The sequence below is a fragment of the Suillus plorans genome (assembly GCF_016647745.1).
Source record: "Suillus plorans strain S12 chromosome Unknown HD556scaffold_40, whole genome shotgun sequence".
Taxonomy (NCBI): Eukaryota; Fungi; Basidiomycota; class Agaricomycetes; order Boletales; family Suillaceae; genus Suillus; species Suillus plorans.
This window is the reverse complement of record NW_024537424.1, coordinates 15,734-36,786: the sequence shown is the minus strand read 5'-3', so window position 1 is coordinate 36,786 and position 21,053 is coordinate 15,734. Positions and strand designations below refer to the sequence as shown.

At 47.8% G+C, this 21,053-nt stretch overlaps 7 protein-coding genes across 7 annotated transcripts; 5 read left to right on the top strand and 2 right to left on the bottom strand.

Moving 5' to 3' along the window:
- Positions 1-3,221: 3,221 nt before the first annotated feature.
- Positions 3,222-5,425, top strand: HD556DRAFT_1309641 (uncharacterized protein; the record flags this gene model as incomplete). Its single annotated transcript, XM_041300313.1, has 10 exons — positions 3,222-3,488; positions 3,537-3,879; positions 3,943-4,025; positions 4,110-4,243; positions 4,293-4,474; positions 4,524-4,543; positions 4,607-4,884; positions 4,932-4,950; positions 5,007-5,279; positions 5,333-5,425. 10 exons carry the CDS (start codon positions 3,222-3,224, stop codon positions 5,423-5,425), a joined length of 1,692 nt encoding a protein of 563 aa, XP_041158551.1.
- Positions 5,426-5,787: 362 nt separating this feature from the next.
- Positions 5,788-8,381, top strand: HD556DRAFT_1382775 (uncharacterized protein). Its single transcript, XM_041303289.1, has 10 exons — positions 5,788-6,237; positions 6,292-6,628; positions 6,696-6,778; positions 6,828-6,994; positions 7,049-7,230; positions 7,282-7,301; positions 7,356-7,630; positions 7,695-7,713; positions 7,773-8,045; positions 8,098-8,381. The coding sequence occupies exons 1-10, from the start codon at positions 5,971-5,973 to the stop codon at positions 8,182-8,184; spliced, it is 1,710 nt and encodes a 569-aa protein (XP_041158550.1). The 5' UTR covers positions 5,788-5,970; the 3' UTR covers positions 8,185-8,381.
- Positions 8,382-8,614: 233 nt separating this feature from the next.
- HD556DRAFT_1309639 (uncharacterized protein) lies at positions 8,615-10,865 on the top strand (the record flags this gene model as incomplete). The annotated part of the gene is made up of 10 exons (XM_041300312.1): positions 8,615-8,881; positions 8,939-9,275; positions 9,353-9,435; positions 9,484-9,650; positions 9,717-9,898; positions 9,955-9,974; positions 10,030-10,307; positions 10,371-10,389; positions 10,451-10,723; positions 10,779-10,865. The coding sequence occupies 10 exons, from the start codon at positions 8,615-8,617 to the stop codon at positions 10,863-10,865; spliced, it is 1,713 nt and encodes a 570-aa protein (XP_041158549.1).
- Positions 10,866-11,413: 548 nt separating this feature from the next.
- On the bottom strand, positions 11,414-11,991 carry HD556DRAFT_1444886 (uncharacterized protein; the record flags this gene model as incomplete). Its single annotated transcript, XM_041306850.1, has 2 exons — positions 11,414-11,701; positions 11,767-11,991. 2 exons carry the CDS (start codon positions 11,989-11,991, stop codon positions 11,414-11,416), a joined length of 513 nt encoding a protein of 170 aa, XP_041158548.1.
- Positions 11,992-14,720: 2,729 nt separating this feature from the next.
- HD556DRAFT_1382733 (uncharacterized protein) lies at positions 14,721-15,192 on the bottom strand (the record flags this gene model as incomplete). Its single annotated transcript, XM_041303288.1, has 3 exons — positions 14,721-14,820; positions 14,899-14,994; positions 15,026-15,192. Coding segments are annotated over 2 exons (263 nt in total), but the record flags the coding sequence as incomplete, so codon positions are not given.
- A 557-nt stretch (positions 15,193-15,749) lies between these two features.
- On the top strand, positions 15,750-16,591 carry HD556DRAFT_1240153 (Prefoldin subunit 3; the record flags this gene model as incomplete). Its single annotated transcript, XM_041298096.1, has 5 exons — positions 15,750-15,815; positions 15,870-15,946; positions 16,001-16,112; positions 16,165-16,323; positions 16,376-16,591. The coding sequence occupies 5 exons, from the start codon at positions 15,750-15,752 to the stop codon at positions 16,589-16,591; spliced, it is 630 nt and encodes a 209-aa protein (XP_041158546.1).
- A 1,215-nt stretch (positions 16,592-17,806) lies between these two features.
- On the top strand, positions 17,807-19,804 carry HD556DRAFT_619623 (uncharacterized protein). The gene is made up of 13 exons (XM_041311109.1): positions 17,807-18,019; positions 18,070-18,102; positions 18,159-18,178; positions 18,231-18,245; positions 18,306-18,344; positions 18,408-18,436; positions 18,491-18,504; positions 18,554-18,589; positions 18,751-18,810; positions 18,870-19,004; positions 19,056-19,293; positions 19,347-19,398; positions 19,454-19,804. The coding sequence occupies exons 1-13, from the start codon at positions 17,947-17,949 to the stop codon at positions 19,637-19,639; spliced, it is 930 nt and encodes a 309-aa protein (XP_041158545.1). The 5' UTR covers positions 17,807-17,946; the 3' UTR covers positions 19,640-19,804.
- Positions 19,805-21,053: the final 1,249 nt, after the last annotated feature.

Sequence of the window (21,053 nt, the reverse complement as noted above, 5' to 3'; positions counted from 1 at the left end):
ATGAATGTAACCACGGCGAAAAGCAATCAGATATAGCACCATAAAGGAAATGTCTATGCAAGGCAACACTCGCCTCACTGCTAGTTTCATGGGCGCGTTGTATTCACTCAGTGACAAGGCAACGTCCAGATTAATAAATACTCAGGTTAAGGATCGTTGAGCTTGACGTGTTGCTCTCGGGCGAGGATTCGGGCTGCGGTGCTAGTCCCCGAGGCTGGCAGTGCTCGTATGGTAATTTGGATTGGGCGATGCGGACCCAAGACGGAGCATGACATGGTCCTATCCATGAGTCGATAATTGTGTTCCCTATCGTCACGGACACTAGACCTCTTAGTGTATCATGAATCGAGGCCAAGCTTGAAATGGGCTAACACTGGTCGAGACTCTGAATCTAGAATTCAATTTATACGACACGGCATAAGAGTCAGCCCGTCTGACATCAACTCCGGCACGAGTCCTTCCCGCAAGGAAGTATCTACAGTCGTTGAGTACTTGAGGCGCCGGTCATGAACGTTATCTGGAACCGAGGAGGTTGGCAAACGAATGGCAAGCCATTACATATAGATGGAAGAGTGAGTGGCCCGTCTTGGTATCATGGGCTGATTCGAGGAATGAATGACTGCGTGTTTTTTTGTTACGTAATGCCATCGGATAGTCGGAAACTCGCCGGCACCGCCAAAACGAGATATATTTACTTGGTGAGCAGTAATCCGGCTATTACATTTCATAGGACACTCGTCAAGTGGTGCACCCAACTTGAAGGTACTCCGTGAACCTTATTCTGACCTGTCCGACTCCCAACTCCATTACACGCTCCTCTCAAACGCCTGCGGCTTCACAGTGTCGATTAACGCCGATTAATTGTACGTAACAGGACTTCCAGCAAAAATGTGCAAGATATTGCATCCCCTGTGGCCACCTGCTGATTGGTTATCATTCGTGAATACAGTAGTTCCGGATGCAGCTTACAATGACTTGGATGGCACCAGTTGACTCAGAACCTTCCACTGCTCTCGCGTGTTCCCAAGATATTCGAGCAACTAATTACCACTTACCACCTCAATAGCAATCCATTCGCGCAGCAGCTCTGTAGTCATCTGACCTTGACTGCTGGAACAAGTGCTCGCTGGGCAACACTCTCGACTGTCTCTCAAATGTGTTGTTTTAAAATTGCTGCTTACCAGCAAGATTCCAGCGAGGGGCCACAAGAGACGAAGAAATGATAGTGGCTGATCTATTCCAGTAAACTTGTTACATTTAATTGAGATGCCATATATGACATTGCCTCCGTCGCCGTCGTCAGCGTCAACGTACGTCACATTGGTTGGAAGTCCGAGTCATAGTAGGTCACACCATGTGATTTTTGACATCATGATGGAATTGCATTTCTGAGGCCGTTTTCAGGTTGGACGGATGGAACTTGGTAGGAGCTTCCGGGAGCCTGATATCGATAATGCATTCATATAAGAGGAAATGGAAGGCCACCCTTCCAGAAAACCATGGTGCCTTGTCGTTTGTCAATTCCTTATACGACATGGTACGAGCCTTTCCGGTATCACGTCCCGGACAAGTAGCAGTCTGTAGTAATTTGATTGTAAGAATAAGTTGATGGCAGGTCTTTTGGTCGTTGACCTCGAAAGATGTCCGTGTAGACGGAGCAGATTGTCGTACAAATATCAATAACTGGCGTGTCCGCGAGCAACTCTACATCCATGAATTGATTCGAATACCTAAACAGCGTTCGACCGAGTTTTGGCATCGTTTGATCCGCAAAAAGAACTGAGATATCTCGGGACCCCCTATACCTCTCGAATAGTAGCAAGGGGGGTAAACATTATTGGGCATGGGTCCAACTTGGTAGTCTTGGGGCCGTAATATGTATGACAAGAACCGGTTCATCCTATAACCGGCTAGCAGCTTCTCCTGAATGGTGCAACTAGATCCAGATGGACATCGAGATTGAAACGTCCCAATGCTCCGAAATGTTTTATGCTCCTTGCTCAGGTGTTATCTTCGGCGTCCGGGTCCGGCGGCGTTCAGTCGCAAGCATGTGTATAGGTCTATTCACGACATAAGCATCAATAAGCGGACACATTCTATCGGAAGTGAAGAAACAGTGATTGACCAACCTGAGGATGAGGACGGGTCCGGATGAGGCACGGGCGGCATCAAAACGGCTAAGCAGGCGGTGCAAGCAGTCAAACTTTGCTCCCTTCGTAATGATATCAAGCATCAATCACGACATTTAAGAAGACAGCCTAACCGGGACGCATCGAAAAGATTTGAATTTGATCACAGCCAATCGATATGCAGAGAAATGACACACCGATAGAACCTCAAGTTCTGATGATGATTTCTGATGCACCGCTCACACAACTGACGTAGCACTGGGACGCCATCACGCCAAACGGCTGGTATCAGGCACTCTCTTCAACAAGTGGAAGTTCAAACATGGACAGCACATAGGCTCAGCCGTCACGATCAATCCCCAGGAGCTACCGTGGCAGATAAGAGGACCGACAACTCCGTGGAAGATCTACTCTGCAATGCGACCCGATGGCGTTTTGTGACTTCAGTGGCGGAAAAGCTGAGTGGATACCAACTGAATGATTTGCGGGGGCCTTATCAGGGAATAAGAGGGAGTATCAAGATTCAAGGGAGTGTTATCGCGATAGAAAGAGACCGGACTTCCCAAAGAACGGGTGCATAAGCGTAAAAGGTGCTTTGAATGGCCCCTACAAGGAGCTATGGAAGCTTAAGGACGAGCCTCTGACCGGTTATGATTTCTAAAAAAAAATTCTGTACCCGGTTCTTACTCACCAAGTGACTACGGCGTGAACTGACATGTGGATTAATTTGCTGATCGGTACTTCAGGCCACCCGCAAAATTGGGACGTTCTAGTATATATGGATGGTTGCTTCTGGATGCCAAAAAACATCCAAGAAGATGGAATCATGGGCCGCGGAAGATAAGCGCTTCCGTTAGATCCAGGCTTGCCGAGAGGTAAGTCAACACTTAGCAGTTCGAGCAAATCGTAAAAACTTCCACCCATTTCCCAGGCCCCACGACTCCGGCTATACCAATAGCCACTGTCCCGAACACCTCAAAACTTCAGTTGAGTTGCTTCGGATAAAAAGCAGCAGAAACTTTCATAAGATGGATCATCTTTGAGCACGCACTAATTATTAGTCTCTCCCCATCCCCCAAACGACTTGGCAGGATGTACCACAAGTCCATGTTCCCCGACCTCCCTGTTGTGCCAGAGACCAATGTTCATCACTTGCTCTTTAACCGACCAGAGCAGAAATCCTGGCCAGATTACACGTTGTACGTGAATGCAACCACTGGTAAACGGTGGTCTTTCCGCCAGTTCGTTGAGCGTGTACGCGATGGGGCTACCGCTCTCGGAGCTGACGTCGAGCAAGGTGGCCTTGGTATCTCTCTTGGCAATGGTGAGATCGTCGGGATCTTAAGTGAAAACTGCTTGGTATGCCTCTTCCTCAGTTACCAATGTATTATCAATCTATATGCACAGACTCAGGACTATATTGCATTATTGCACTCTCTGATGGCAATTACAGTGCCTTTCGCAATGATTTCTGGGTACTCGACTCCTTTCGAATTCAAACATGCTGTGACACTGTCGCAGGCGACCCGGATCTTCGTTAGCCCTTCGTTACTACCCCTCGCTTTGACATCGGGTCTGCCAGATGATCGGATTTACGTGCTGGAAGGTGACATCGAAGGTCGCTTGAGCTACGACGATCTTGTCAACCGCACTCGACGCCATCGCATACCCCGCTTGCCTGTAAAGCATGCCGCGCGAGACACTTTAGCATATCTGGTTTTCTCGAGCGGAACAAGTGGCCTTCCCAAAGGTATGCGTGCTGCATTGGTTTTTATATTTGAAAATAGACCCTGATCAATTCTCCGTTCAACAGCGGTCATGATATCTCATGGAAACCTAACGAATTCATTGCTTCAGGTTAAGGTTGTAACAGAAGAAGTGAACAAATTCCAGAAAGTAATTTCTCCATTTCCTCTTATTCAGAAATAGGCTTAATGGACGAGCTAGCCACCTGTATGGAATGGCCCCAATGGCATGCAGGTTCTATTTAACGTTCTCCCGATACATCATACGTATGGCTTGCACATATCGTGTTTTCGGGTGTTCTTTTCGCCACTCACCGTCGTCTTGCTCCCGAAATGGGACGCCAAAGCCTTCCTCAATGCCATTCCGAAGTGCGTAAATTCCTCAACGCACATCTGCATGATATCTCATTCGTTTCAGGTATCGCGCTACCACCTTATACCTTGTTCCTTCCTTAGTCCATCAACTCGTACATCGCCCTGAGTTCAAGGCTGCCGATTTGAGCACTGTCCAAGTTGTGAATTGCGGAGCTGCCTATTTGCCTACGTCGCTTTCAGAAGCACTGCTGTCTCGTTTTCCGAACCTCGAGCGGATAGGTGAAGGTGTGCTGCAAATTTTATTTTGGCTTTACACTTTGCTAATCTCTGATAGGGTATGGGATGTCTGAAAGCGTGAGTTCTGTCGCCTGACCAATCACTTTCTGTGGTAATGACATTCGGCTCCTGACTTTTCAGACAATATCTATTGCTAACAAACCCGTTCCCGGCTTGCTTAACGGGCGGGCGAAAAACAAGCCAGGCTCCACGGGCGTCTTGCTTCCTGGGATTGAGGTTAAAGTAATGCGTGAGGACGGAACGCTTGCTGGAGTGAACGAACCGGGAGAGCTACACGTTCGCTCGGGATGTGTTGCGCTTGGATACAGTAATAATCCAAAAGCAACGAAGGAAACATTCGTCGATGGATGGCTTCGCACCGGTGATAGGATACGAATTGATGAAGACGGCGTTTTATTGTGAGTGTCTTGAAACACCGATGAAAACCCTTCTGATTGCGGCGCAGCTTCGAGGATAGAGCAAAGGTACGAGCTACTGAGGAAATAAATCGCTCTCATTTACTCACCCGACATGGTTATAGGATACACTCAAGGTCTCAGGATTGCAGGTCTCTCCTGTGGAGATCGAAAACACACTGCTGGTGCATCCAGATAAACTTATTATTGACGCATCAGTCGCGGGTGTGAGTGGTGGACGGACTATTGACGAGCGGATACCCCGGGCGTGGGTCGTATTGTCTGCTGAGGGTCGCAGATTGGGAGCTGCTGCAACAATAGCAAAGCTCGACGCGTGGGTGCGCGAATCGTTGAGTAAATATAAATGGCTCCGCGGAGGGATCGAAGTGGTCGATATGGTACGTTACCGGTTTTATTTCAAAAGCGTTCATGTGTTCATGCAGACCATCAGATTCCAAAATCGCCCACGGGGAAGGTATTAAGGAGACAATTGGTAGACAAATATGAGCGCGGGCAGAAGGCACAAGTTATGGCCAAACTATAGGAAGACAACATTATTCCTTCACTATATCTAACGGGACTTGGGTTGCATGCTCCCTACAACGCGCAATTTGGTGCCCTCAGAGGCTCAAGTTGTTTTATTACATAGATCGCATCATTGGACGATATGGGCATGGCAGCATGATGCAGGTATACACGTGAATCTGGTTTTCACTAGTTACCGCGTAACTCCATTGTAACTTTAATATTACCAAACTCAAACAGGCCTGCGACGGGGGTAAATAAATGACAAAATAAAATCGTAATTAAGTAGGGCCCGCCGGTAACTATATTCCGGGCCGAGTCAGAAATCACCTGCTGATGAAAGGATGAGCGCATCAATATTTATTGCAACTCCGCTCGGATGCAACGGCCCCAGAGTCTACGTGGAATAGCCCCGGAGGTGGTGACTTTCGTGATGCGGCTACCATACACAGTTCCGAACATCTACCGTACAAATAAATGGCTAGGCCATTCATAGCTCTTTTTCTTATCCTCAAGAGGGAGTCGTGGCGCTACTGAAGATTTGTGCTATATCGGTGGTCAAGTATGTACTACAAGTCACTCTTCCCTGACCCGCCAAAAGTTCCAGAATCAAACCTTCACCACTTTTTCTTCGACCGGCCTGAGCAGCAAGATTGGCAAGATTACACATTATTCGTGAATGTGGCTACCGGCCAGCGACGTTCATTCAGGGAGTTTGTCGAGCGTGTCCGTGATGGTGCTACGGCACTGGGCACTGATATGACGCAAGGTGGCCTAGGTCTTCGTCCAGAGAATGGAGAGCTTGTAGGCATTTTGAGCGAGAACTGCTTAGTGTGTTGCATCTTCCTGCACTGAGTGTATAAACCAAATAAGCTCGTCTTTCAGGATTATATCGCGTTGGTGCATTCGCTGCTAGTTATCACAGTTCCATTTGCACTGTTCTCATCGTACTCTACGCCTTACGAGTTTGAGCTCGCCAAGTCGCTCGTGCAGGCAACTAGGATTTTTACCAGTCCCTCATTGCTGCCACTCGCCTTAACCTCGGGTCTCCCTGAAGACAGGATCTACATCCTAGAAGGGGAATGTAAAGGTTACACAAGTTATGACCAGCTCGTCTCCTCTGCTCGCAAGAATAACATTCCACGGCTGCCGGTCCGTTGTGCTAGCAAGGATACTCTAGCCTGCCTGATCTTTTCCAGCGGGACGAGTGGTCCGCCTAAAGGCATGTCTGGTTTTTATCGCAGAAGCATGGGCACATCATACGTGGCATTTCTGACTTCGTCATACAGCCCTGATGGTATCGCATGGGAATATCATCCATGCCGCCCTAGGAATAATGGCATACGGTATGGAATCAGTTAAAATCCAAGAGGTATGTATTCATCCGACGTTACTTTCTTGTTATCTCAACCCTTCACTAGCCAACGGTATGGGACACCCCTGATGGGCTTGAAGTCCGCCTCTGTGTCCTTCCCGTCTACCACTCGTATGGCCTCTACATGACCAGTTTTTACAACTTCCTCAGACCCTCTACGACAGTCATGCTACCGAAGTGGGACGTCAATTTATTTTTCGACAGTATTCCGAAGTAAGTATAGTTCATAGCGGCTGTGCTACTGATATTTTATTGAGTCGTAACTAGATACCATATCACGACGATAGGCCTCGTCCCATCACTTGTACACCAGGTCGTTCACCATCCCCGCTTCGAAACTACCGATTTGAGTTCGATTCAAGGCATAAACAGTGCCGCTGCATATCTCCCACCTCAGCTCGCTGCTCAGCTTTGTGCCCGCGTGCCAGACATGAAGAGAGTTTCCGAAGGTGCGTTCCCCACTCCTTTATACATCATTTTGCTACTACCCACTTACACAGGTTATGGATTGTCCGAATTCGTAAGTGATTATCCATTACCCGTTACAAACTTCAACTCCACTGTCTGGGGATAGATATCGGTAGCTCTGAAACCCCTTCCCGGCATGCTTGATGGACGGGCCAAGAACAAACCTGGCTCCGCCGGAATTCTACTCTCTGGCGTTCACGCTCGCATTCTCCGTCCTGATGGGTCTCTCGCGGGCCCAAACGAGGCAGGTGAACTCTATGTACGTGGGGCTGCCATGGTACTTGGATACAAGGAAAATGACAAGGCCACACGGGAGACATTCGTCGATGGGTGGCTGCGTACGGGCGACCAGATGCGCATTGATGAGGACGGAGTGCTTTTGTGAGTCAATTTGACAACGACCTGCACGCTCATTACCATATGACGCTAATATACCCTTTTATAGCTTTGAGGACCGCACCAAGGCAAGCTTCAAGTTGCACCCACTACATGTTACTATTGGCGCTATATTGAGCTGTCACAGGACACACTCAAAATTTCGGGGGTGCAAGTTTCCCCTGTTGAAATCGAGGACACGCTTCTGGCGCAGCCAGACAAGCTGATCATCGATGTAACTGTCGCAGGCGTTTCAGGCGGGCGTACCTCAGATGAACACGTCCCGCGAGCATGGATCGTGCTTTCCCCGGCAGGCGTGGCGCTTGGTGAGAAAGAGGTTATGGCACGGCTTGATGCATGGGTGCAGGGGCGGCTAAGTCGGTATAAGTGGTTGAGGGGGGGAATCGCGTGTGTGAAGACGGTGGGCGTTGTTTGTCTTTCTTTTCTTTTGGGTTGATTGAATGCTTTGGTAGATTCCAAAGTCGCCAACTGGAAAAGTGTTGAGGCGGTTACTGGTGGATGAGTACGTAAGGGAGGCGAAGGCGAAGGCGAGACTGTGAGGGTACTTTTGTAGGATGTCAGATTTCAAATAAAAGGTACTTTCAACTGCGACATCCAACATCCAGAACATACATGTGAAGATGAGTGTAATCATGTGCACTGGCACTTGCACTCCGGATTGCAATGCATTGAGCTTGAACGTGATTGGTTTCATCGAGTCGCCGGTTGGTCGGCTCAGTTGTAAGTTGTAACACGTAACCGCCTTGCCTCACGCATAATATTTGTTTGGTCCGCGCTGATTCTGTCGAGACTCGACATCCATTCTGGCTTGATGGCGGCGCTTGTAACCCGGACAACTTCTAACCACAAACGTACAAGTTCGGCTTCATCATGCCATCGTATAAAAAGCCAGGCCAATTATAGGACCTTTAATATTTTCAGCCGCAGTACAGCGCTGAACGGTCGCGTATCCCCATCAGCTGTTGAAAGATGTACCACAAGTCGCTTTTCCCTGACCTGCCGAAGGTCCCAGAATCTAATGTTCACCACCTGCTCTTGAACCGGCCTGACCAGCAGGAGTGGCCAGATTTCACATTGTTCGTGAATGCAGCTACTGGCCAGCGGCGTTCGTTCAGGGAGTTTGTCGAGCGTGTCCACGATGGCGCTACTGCACTGGGCGCTGATGTGACGCAAGGTGGTTTGGGTCTTCGTCCAGAGAATGGAGATATTGTAGGCGTTTTGAGCGAGAACTGCCTGGTGCGTTGCATCCCATTGTTCAGTCGAGACTGTGAATTGATAAGGCTTTATTTTCAGGACTATGCAACATTGCTGCATTCCCTACTGGCTATCACTGTCCCCTTTGCGTTGTTCTCATCCTTTTCAACGCCGCACGAGCTCAAACACGCCAATTCGCTTGCGCAGGCGACTAGGATCTTTACCACTCCCTCGTTACTGCAACTCGCGTTAACTTTGGGTCTCCCAGCAGATCGGATTCACCTCCTACAAGGAGAGAATGCAGGTTATACAAGCTACGATCAGCTGATATCCTCTGCTCGAAAGAATGGTATTCCACGTTTGCCAGTCCGTCATGCTACCAAGGACACTCTGGCCTACCTGATCTATTCCAGTGGAACAAGCGGTCCTCCTAAAGGTATGTGTCTCCTTTCGCCACCGGTCTCGTTTTCGAATTGCAGAAACATGAACACCGTCTGACTATATATTGTACAGCCGTCATGGTATCCCATGGAAATATCACTGCTGTCACCCTCTCGACAATGGTAAACGGTATGGAAATGGCTAAAGTTCAAGCTGTATGTCTTCCGGTGCTACTTTTTTGGTCTCCCTGACTCCCCTGCTAGCCATCAATATGGAACACCCCTGATGGGCTACAAGTGACCTTCGCTGTCCTTCCGCTCTATCACTCTATCGGCCTTTACATGACCACTTTCTTCAACTTCTTCCATCCCGGCACGACTGTTATACTCCCGAAATGGGACATCAATGTATTCTTTGACATCATTCCTAAGTAAGTGAATGGCAAGAGCATTTAGCATGTCCTGTATTACGTCTGGTACTCATTTTGAGCTTGTAGATACCATATCACGACCCTAGTCCTCGTTCCTTCCCTTGTACACCAGCTCGTTCACCATCCACGCTTCAAAACCACTGACATGACCTCGGTTAAGTCAATCGGAAGCGGCGGCGCATACCTCCCGCCCCAGCTCGCCGACCAGGCTCGCGCCCGTTTCACAGACATACCAAGAGTTACTGAAGGTGCGTTCTCCACGTATCGTGTGCAAACCCCTGGTGCTACTGTCAACCTTCAAAAGGTTATGGCATGTCCGAATTCGTAAGTGGTCTCCCCATTGCTCCTTCCAGCTCGCTGACGTCATGGCCTGAGATAGACAATGGCCATCGCCATGAAGCCCATTCCTGGCATGCTCGATGGACGCGCCAAAAACAAGCCTGGTTCTGCCGGAATGCTCGTCCCCGGTGTCGAAGTCCGCGTTGTCCGTCCTGACGGGTCCTTAGCGGGCCCGAACGAGGCGGGCGAACTTTTCGTTCGCGGAGGTGCTGTGACGCTGGGATACAAAGGAAACGACAAGGCCACTCGGGAAACGTTTGTTGATGGATGGTTGCGTACGGGCGACCGGATACGGATAGATGAGGACGAGGTGCTTTTGTAAGTTGCTTCAACGAGTACGATATACACACTTGTACTAAAGTTGACCTGTCCTGTTTGCAGTTTCGAAGACCGCACCAAGGTAAGCTGCACCATCCATAAACATAACTCGTTTCGTATTGTATTGACCTCGGTCCTTACAGGACACGCTTAAGATCTCAGGGGTGCAAGTCTCTCCTGTCGAAATCGAGGACACCATCCTGGCGCAGCCCGACAAGCTCATCACTGATGTGAGCGTCGCGGGTGTTTCGGGTGGGCGTACCTCGGACGAACGCATACCGCGTGCTTGGATCGTGTTATCCCCCGCGGGCGTAGCGTTGGGTGAGAAAGAGGTCGTGAGACGACTCAATGCGTGGGTGCAGGAACGCCTGAGTCGGTTCAAGTGGTTGAGAGGGGGCATTGAGATTGTGGAGACGGTAGGTTTTTTCCTCATTTTGTTTTTGGGGGCGAGTTAATTGAGTCCTTGGATAGATTCCGAAGTTGCCAACTGGGAAGGTGTTGAGAAGGGTGTTGGTTGAGGGTTATGAAAAACAGGTGAAAGCGAATGCAAAATTATGAAACGTCATGCATGCATGTTTCTTATTACCCTTGACCGATGGGTGGTCATCCCGCAACTTGCTATCATGTTATGTACTTGCTATTTATGCTTGGAAAATGAATTAACCCTGACCTGAGGATAGTGTGAAATAGAAGACGCTAGGCTATGACTCGACGGATAAGATGGACATATTGAAGAGGATACAAGATGTGAAGTATGATCCTTTCAGGTGAATAATAAGCAAGTGGGATCCCTTCTGCCAAGGTTGCGCCGGTGTTTTGAGCCATGGAAAGTTCATCGAGGAATGTGCGAAAGCGGGCCAACTGGGTCCAGAATACTGCACGGCCTTGCTCCACCAGTTCTATAACAGTTTTGTTTGTCAGTGCGCATCACGAATGCTGTACGATAAAGCATCCACAGCAAACAAAACCGTGGTCATCATCACATCAAGATAACATGACGTAGGCGACAAAAAGTGACAAGCCAATGGAATTTTGATGCAGTTTCCAATACAGAGCCATGGTTCGTCTCCTTCAAGTTAGTAGAAGTGGCCCATCCGTACAAGAGACTACGTGAGATATGTGGGAGAGTTGTGAGAATAGGCTAAATGTTTCAGCAAAGTCAGACGGGACGCCCCGCTGCTGGAATCCGTCTCGAAGGCTGTTGGCAAGGCCTCTGAGAGACGATGACTGAAGAGAATGGCCGGGAGGAAGAAGGCGTAGTGCAGCCTGATTGAGCTCGATGGGTCAGACGGAACGCCTTGCCACGCGAATCTCTCAAAGGCTTTTGGCGAGATTGTGGAGCGACCACGATCAATCAGAATGATCTGGGCTACAAAGGAATAGCGCAGCCCGATCTAGCTCGATTGACTCATCAAGGTCATGGGACGCCCCGCTGTGTGAATCTGTCTTGAAGGCTGACGGCAAGATTGTGGAGAGACTTTGGCCGATCAGAATGACCGGAGGGATGAAGGAGTAGTGCAGCCCGGTGGAGCTCAATGGACTCGTCAATGTCAGACGGGACGCCCTGCTGCATGAATCTGTCTCGAAGGCAGATGGCAAGATTGTTGAGAGACTGTGGTTGATCAGAATGACTGTGGGGCCATCTCTTCAAAGCTGCTCGACACTGTTCTACATCATCTGCCATGCTATAAATTAACACAATCAAGTTACACGAGGACTGTTGGGTAAATGGAGCCGAAGAGCGCAAGTGAGCCAAGACGGCAAATACTGTCAAGTTATCCTTTCATCGGCACAAAATCCAGTTAATAAGTTTGGATCGCAATGCGCACGCACATAGAAATCCGAGCAAGGAAGCCGCAGTAGAAACCTGTGAGAGCGACTCCTTGAACCTCCGAGTCTATGTACTCCCACGTGTACTACTTCGGGTGGCACCAATAGTACCTGGTCTCCACATCCCCTAGACGTCGTGCATCTACTATAGATGTGAATTCCAAGCAATGTCGATCTCGAAAGCTCCTCCCAAATGCACCTTCTATGTAGCAGTGCAAGTGTACACCAACGCACCATTGCAAACAATACGGTAAAGTGCTTGAAGGTGAGCCCGATCGAAACGTGACCGTGACAACTATGTTCCACTGCATATTCAACAAAATCGCATCAGGCGGATACAACTTGAAGTGTACTAATTGGACACGAAGATCGAAAAATGTGTTGTTAACCCCGTTCGATTCAAAGACTAGGAGCCAGTGACGGAACCACACGTAAGTAGTTAATTGCGCTGTATGAAGTGCTTCACAAACAATTTGCTGGCATGGCAAATGCCATCTGTTGTACGTAATCTCATAGTCTATGATGACAGTCAACAAATAAAATAGGCACGGAGCCATTTCATTTGCCATTTTATTTCGCACTTGGCATACTGTATCGAGTACGAAGTTTGATATGAGAGAGAGCTGCCGAAATGCCGACTGGGTGAGATCAACGCACCAGTACTCTAGTGCTGACCGCTGAGTGCAAACAAGATGCCAACATGGACCAGCAAGAAAGTGCACTAATTAGCGCCTCGTCGTTCCGCGTTGCTTGCAGTGCAATCGTTGCTGCAAATAGTTGGTCATCCGGTGTCTCTGCATCAGCCAGTAAGATGATGTCGAGAGACGTTAAACCATCTGCCATGGTAGCGTGAACGTGTTTCAACGACGCCTGCACCGATGAGCACAGTCGAAACCCCTGCGCCTCGCTTAGCTGATCTCAAGCCCTGCTATGTGCGTGCCGAACGTGTTGCTTGTTCATTTTATTTGCAGAACTAAGACTCGGCCAGAGCCGAGTGCGAGCGTTGATCCAACTCGTTTAAAACCTCTTAAAACCCGATTTATTTCGGAAGCTTTTGCACGAACTGTCATGAAAAATAAAATCAGCGCCAGTAAAAGCAACCTGTCTTCCTACCAATCTATTTTCACAATCACATATCACAAATAATGCGTCTCTCCTTCCGAGTCGTCCTTGCCGTTGTTACTGCTTTGACAGCGTCCATGGCTGATAGCGCTGACAGCGAATGCCACACAGCTGGCGGCCTTTGCACCACGAACCACGATTGCTGCCGTGGCTATAAATGCGTGCCAATAGCGCTCCCAGAGCGTGACGAGGTGAGCATGAGTGGTTTCATCCAGGATTTGTGGACTCACTGGCTCGGGCGTGATAGATAGGAGAGTACACATATGTGTGTTCGGAGGTTGAATGAGCTACAGTGAGTCATGCTTTTGCTTTCTCATTGGTGCAACGTGGTTAATGACACCACACGTAGTAAGTAGCTTGTTGCAGAAATGCTTACTTCTGAAAAAAAAAAATCACTGTCGAGGTCTGCTGGCGATCCGTTGGCATTGCAAATGTCATCTGTTTGAAGGTGGATTTCAGGTGGGTAGCGTCTGCACAGAATAGTATTCAGGATATAATAAGCAAACCGTCTTCCTACCGTCCCCCCTTTATATTTATCTCTAAGATTCCATCCATATCACATCTCACAAATGATGCGTCTCTCCTTCCAAGTCGTCCTCGCCGTTGTTGCTTGTAACCTCTATATTAGAAGAATTCAAGCTGAAGAACAAGGGCGTTTGAGTTCATGGTGTACCTTTCGGAAAGGGTATGGGGAATTCGAATACGTAGTATGATTAACAAACAAACAAACCCGTGCACTGACGGCACAAGTTTGGATGAGAAGCTGCCCGATGGCGATAATATTCTAGGTCCACCAATGAGACATATAAGGTACATATACGACAGAGATCCGTAATGCATTATGGTTCCGAATCGTGCCTTTCCTTCAAGTTTTCTTGCCGACCGTAATCACTCTCATTAGTTCTGACCACTACGAGTACCTTCATCGAGGCCTTCGGCCAACTCTCTGACTACCCATATCTCTCCTTTGCCTCAGGTTCTCCACTCATCACTCGGCAGACCCCATATCCTTGTCATGCTCATTCGCTTCATTCTTTCCATTCTCCGTGGCCCATCGCATGGAGGAAATCGCATTCGAGCACCAATGAGTTATCAGCTATCTGGCTTCACGATTCGCAGCATCTATATGTCCAGACAGTGGAACACCAACACGCAATATCAGCTGTCAAGGCACTTTTACTGATTCTGGTTGTATTTAACATCGGTCATCAAGGACCAGGTTACGTTCCATATAATTTCAGCTTACCACTTGGTTCAAGCGCGCGTACCTTGTTCCGGTAGTGATACAACAAGAAATAGCTTTGCCTAGACCTTTCAAATATGGCTCGAAATACCATATGTTAAATAAATACACGACGGATCCTCCTCCAAATTTCTCCTCCCTGCAGACCACTCGACAAGCATTTCCCTATATAGTACTGCTAGTCGATACATGTATACGCTCCTGGAAAACAATCGAATTCATGCTGGTTTCTGCGTCGGAGTATGCCACGAGTTCGGCGTGGTATTCTCGAATCCTAAGAATGAGGCGTGGTCCCAGCACAAACATCTGCACGACCGAGAGCACCTCCGAACATCTGAGCTCCAATAGGAATTCTACAGAAATGATGAGCAGGGGTTGCACGCAGATATCAGCAACAGGTCAGCGCACCGAGATTTCTGGAGAGAGAATAGCAAGATGGAGGCAAGAGGTACCAACAAAGCTAACATGTGCGGAACTTGAGCGGAAAAAATACTACCCTGTTCAATTCACATCACAAGCTCACCTTGCAAAATAAAGAACGTGAGATTGTATCAGCACTCTGAAACAGTCCCCGATGGTCGATCCTGTTGATGTGCCGAGTCGTTGCAGGTCATGGAAGTGTTTCTCAGCAACCCAGACCGAAAGGCACAGTGCGAGGACCTCCCAAGCAATGTTGAGCATCCAAAACATTGCAATCAGGAGCTGTTCGTCCCACTCAATTCCATAATAGCATATATACGTGCCAGACAGTATCAGCTCCTCTGGTGTTTGTCCAATGAGCTGTGGTCTTCTCCGAGCACTTCAAATGCACAGATATTGTTATTGTTAGGTGTTTCCCTTGAGTTTTGATGTTGATATTCTTTCGTTTGAGAAGCTCGACTGTTGCAGTCCGACCGTAGTCGCTGTCTTGGCTCCGGAATTCCAGTGTAGGTCCATCCTGTGTGGGCGCAGATCAGTGAGGAGTGTTGGATACATGAATCTATGATATACTTACCTGTGGCAACACCAAAGCACGGCGATGAATCAAGGCTCAAGCGAATGAATAATCCGTCAAGTGTTTGCATTCGCGCACCAAGGGGTCTCCATGTGTTCGCGGCCGCTTGTCTAAATTTTAATCAAAGCTCGCGGCGCTACCTTCGGCGTTTGTGGAGTCAAATGAATCAAATTTTGCTGTCTATCCTGTAAACTCCAATTCTAACTCCGACCGGACGTCATGATTGGAAGCGGGGTGTTCAATACGTACGACCATGTCTGCCAAGTTGGTATTTCAAGAGGAGAAAAATCCACGGGGTATTCCAAAAGCTCCATTCATCGTGCGTATCTACAAAAGTATCTCAAATGTCTTCTGCTCATGCTTACTAATCTAGGCAAATGTTGAAGAATATCTGGGAGGCCCAGATGGTGCGGTTGAGACTCCCCTAAAGAATTTCCAGGATGCTATCGCGTATGTTTGAGTTGATTTATACACTGTAATGATCTTAAACCTAAGGAAGTCCAGGAAGTACCGATATATGGATGCCAACCTAACACAACGACGAAAAGGTCTGGAGGACAAGATCCCTGACATCAGAAAGACGTTGCATATGGTGGAGTTCCTGCAAGAAAAAAGAGTGAGTCCATCACTACGACCACGTGCGGCAACATTATGCGACGATCATGTAGGAAGACAGGGACAAGAACGACGATTTGGAGGATGATCTCAGTGATGAGGAAAACTCTGACAATCCCGAAAAGCCGCTTACTACAACGTTCGAATTAAATGACACGCTATTCGCGGAAGCAGAACTTGAGGATACCGACACCGTCTATTTATGGCTAGGGGTGAGTTTAGTTGTCCATTGCCAGTTTTCCGATGGTATCTGATTCGTATAAGGCGAATGTTATGTTATCGTACAAATTGTCAGAGGCTGCGTCGCTCCTGCGATCCAAATTGGATCTTGCAGAGGCAAGCTTGAAGGCTACGATTGAAGACTTGGAGTTTCTACGAGAGCAACTGACGGTGATGGAAGTCAACACTGCTAGAGTTTATAATTGGGATGTTAAGCGGAGAAGAGAACGTCGACTAGCCGGAGAAGCTAATGAAAAGTAGGGCGGCTAGCACTTGCATAAAGTTGGGCAGAATCTTCAAGCTTCATCCATCAGTCTTGGGATCCATTGAATGTCATCGCATAAGCAGGTCGCAAGGTTTGTGATTTACACACTTACCAGGATAACAGAGGCAGAGCATAGCGCATCTTCTGATGTCTCTCAAAAGGAGCTCGACTTATTTTGCATGGAGGCTAATACGTGAGGCCTTCTGCAGGCTGCAATGCCGTGAGTGGACGTGTCTTACTGCTGGTTCTTAACTCAAAACAAGTGCTGCAGTGCACGCAAAACCGAACCAGCACCGCATGGCCATATCCAGACATTCCTTGCCAACAATCCGTGCACACCCACGTCAACATTAGCACAGGTAATCATGCACTCCTCTGTGCTCCTCACAGAACTCATCGTAGTACGAGAATGGCTCCATGAAGTCGTCCCACAACCGCAACATCCACTGGCAGAAGCGACCACAGGATACTGGAAGTTTCCAAAACATAATGTTGCATGTGGGGAGCCGCAAGTGTCCTTGGATCGCTATTATTTCAGTGACAAGCTATTGGTAAGTTAAGCTCTAGGTACCATCCGCGAATTTCTGATCTACTGACAGCAAATGAGCAACAGAATGACGACAGCGAGGATTCCGAAGGATGGCAGGGAAACCTACACTGAAAATTATGGAAATCAACATGCGCAAGAGTAGCTCTGAGTGTGCGTTATTCAATCATCTGTGGGCCATCTTGTTGACGTGTTCTTTTTGTCTATTTTACGTGGGTTGACTTTCAGTCCGTCCCACTGCAGATCACGCATTCCACATTCCTCAGCTGGCGAACATCGCAGGGTCAGTACTTGCGCAGAGTTACGTATTGTTCATGGGTGTTTCGTGGACTAGGGTGGTGCAAGGGAAGGTTGGGAGTAGATCAGCCGTTGAGTACGGAACAGTACGGAGGCTAGTGTGTGTTCGACCCACTCTGTGTCACGGTTTGTTTGACTTTTCTGGTGTTATAACCCTCGTTCCATGAGGGTGATTGGAGGGCTGTTGCACATCCGGCTCAGCCAGCGAGGCCGAAGTGAGTGTACTACTTGCACGCTTTGACCTGTGTTAGATCGATGACGTAGGACTCTCCAAGCTTGCAACCAAAATACTGTGTTAATACCACCGATGACTGCGGTCTATCTTAGTGTCATGCGCAATAATACTGGTTTGCAAAACTTTGATTACCGATACCTTCCTCTTTTTGCTTGGTTTCTCACTGCAATATAGATTTTGGCAGTGAAAGCGTTGAACGGTGCTATATCTAGCATGAGAGTATCGCTATACACCACTAACATACCCCACTCGTTCACACCTATCCCTCAAATATGACCACAGTTTTCAACGATTCTAGTTGGTGGCCAATAATCAACTCAAATATCTTTTCTAGCTATTGGATGGGTTTGTTGCTTGAAGATGTCTAGTTCTAACACTGACTTGCAGTTTTGCAGTTGCTGCCGGTGTCGTGATGGTATACGATTGGGGTGAGCGGGCCTAGGACAGTGTTCGAAAACCGCTGATATTCTTATGATATTTCCAGTACTAACACTAGGACGAGAGGTAGGTCGATGTTATCGTCGGAGCAGCCAACTCGCTAAGAAAGGTATCATAGATTGAACTGATCTGGGTGAGTAACAAGAGTTCCGTATCAGAAGAAAAGCAGGAGAATGCAATGAATTCGCGACAGATGCAACGTTGGTCTCTCATGACTGTGCTGTATTTGGCTGTTCGTACCTCATGTTGTCCTATAGGGTGCTTGGCAAATCGTACTGACTCTCCAATGTTCTAGATACGCTATTTTGGAACATTATATTTTGTGTATGTCGAGGCCAAACATCGACACTGTGCTAATAACTCATCTATGACAATTAGTGCCAATATTTTCAGTATGTCTCATATGCACTGTGTTCGATCCTTCTGACCGGTAGTACACAGCATTTGCGCCATTCATCTCGCTGACAGATGTAGTGAGCATTACGCAACCATCTCATTCCCATCCAAATGAATACACGCATTTCTAGGGGTGAGCAGTGAGATTCCAACCATTGAACTTGGCTCAACATATGACTCAATAGGTGTGAGTTGGAGCTTTTGATACCAGTATGAGGGTGTTCACTAACTGGGCATTTCAGGCTATATTACCTACTGCATACAGAATGGGATGGCTGTGGTCCTATACACTATGTTGGGCGGTGAGTTCGCTAGCCTCAATACCTCTGTGATATTTGACTCGACTGAAACACAATGCAAGTTATCATGATTACTCGCTTGCATGTCATGTATCAGGGATCTAGAATGATGCTCATCTTCCTTGTCATTATCTTTCTGACTGTTACCATTACCTGCGGAGTCCTCGTGGCAATAGCACTCGAGCATATTGTAGGGGGTAAGCTTTACTGTTTGACTTGAAGAACACAGCTCATTGAACGAACGCTAGAGGAGCTGATACTCTCTGGCACGTACATGTGCGATTATGAATATGAAGGGGACGTCCAGCTTCTGTTTTTAACGTATTGGATACTCTACATTGTTTGGGAGGTTCTCGCACTCTGTCTTTCAGTCTGGATTGCTGTGAAATACTTCCGTGACCTGCGGCGACTCGGCCCATCGACAGGATCGACCGCCGAGGACTGTTTCAGAGTGCTGATAAAAGCTCACATGCTTTATTTTGCAAGGTGAGCTTGTAATGTGAAGGCCATATTTTCTGCTTAAGTTCCGCACATGTTAGCTTTGTTGGTGTCTCTTTGTTTCAGCTTGCTAGTCTCTCTCAATCACACCTGGTGCGTTGACCTTTCTCTGATATCTGCTTGTATCCACTGCTCATCATCTCTGTAGATATCGATACTCAATGGTGCTGTTCAAATTTTATCGGTCGTGCAGGTGTTTGTGTTGGGACTACGGCTCATCCTTAGCATTCGAGAACATCACGCCAAACTAGTGGCTGGCTTCGACACAGAAAATAGCATAAATTCAATTGCCTTCCAGGAGCGTATACAGATATCAACTAGCAGTACTGTGTAGGGACTTGCCGAGTGGCCTGGAGGGAGGAGAAATTTGGTTGAGGATGCGTCGTGGTATTTATTTAAGACAAGCGGCGACCTTCGGTCGTTACTTTTTACGTGCACACTCATGTCATTCCACTACAAAAGCAGACATTTGTACACTATATTTGAACTCTCTTTCTCCTCATTCACTTTTGAAAATAAGCACACACGGAACAATGCAATTATATAGTTAATTGTGAGCAAAAAGATCGGTTCCGAGATCCAGAACTGTGCGAGAGAGCGAGAGATTTTGGCAGTCATTATTGATTTTTTGTCCAACTCAAGCGATAAGAATGAAAAGCAAACATGATACGTGGAATACAGTAGTTTTAACTGTTGTATTTCCGATAGTGTTTGATCTCATTGATACCGACTCGGACTACGACATGGAAAGTGCAGGTAGTACGGCTGATAGTGTCGTGGAATTAAAATGGAAGAGCCACTTGCAGGTGGGGAAAAGCAGGGCACGCAAATGCATTGCAAATACGCAGCACATTATAACGGGGTGGACACACTGAGCCGCCGGCTATTGGTGCTTATCCATGTTGGAGATATCCTGAGCGTTGGGTGGAACGCGGTTGCACATAGCGAGGACCTGCGAGGTACTGCGAGCGTTAGCGTTATGCGATTTGATTCCATCATTCAATTTGATATGATATATCGTGGTGCATGGGGGCGGCGGCTGTGCTGGCGCAGATAGGATTTGGATGTTCGAATGGTAGGAAGTGTGGATATTCTGGGATCGAGATGTCCTCATTTCAATCATGATGCGATGTATGGGGATACTAGGATTCGATGTTCACATCGGCGAAGGGAGTTCCACTCGTTGGATCCACACCAAATTGACAAAAGACAGTCTGCTGGCATTGCAGCTATTAGTATATGGTCAGATGCGAGGCTATCGAAGGGATTCTGGTGTATCAACGGCGGATAGGTTCGCCATAAGGAACGATATTCAGCATAAAGAAGCAAGCCGTCTTCCTACTGACCTTTCAGATTTATTTTCTCCCATATCACATACTCACACACAATGCGTTTCTCCTTTGTGATTGTCCTCGCCATCACTACTGCTTTGGCGCCATCAAGCTCCGCCACCCCAATTGAGGCTGGCGCTGAGCACTGTCCCACGTTTTGCTTGTATAGCAATCAATGCAAGGTCTGCCCTCAGAATGGCATGACAGTACTTTCCTTTCTGCACAGTTGTGACAGTGACTATTTAGCTCGCGAAGCTCAAAGTCAATGGCACAAGAGAAGAGTTGATCAACGCGCCGTCAGGAAAACATCGGTGGAGTAGGTGTGATTTCGTTCGATTGGGAAATGCTAGATTAGACGTGTAGGGATAATACTCTTTGCCGTACAGAATATACAAATCAGTCTACGGCGCATAGTGA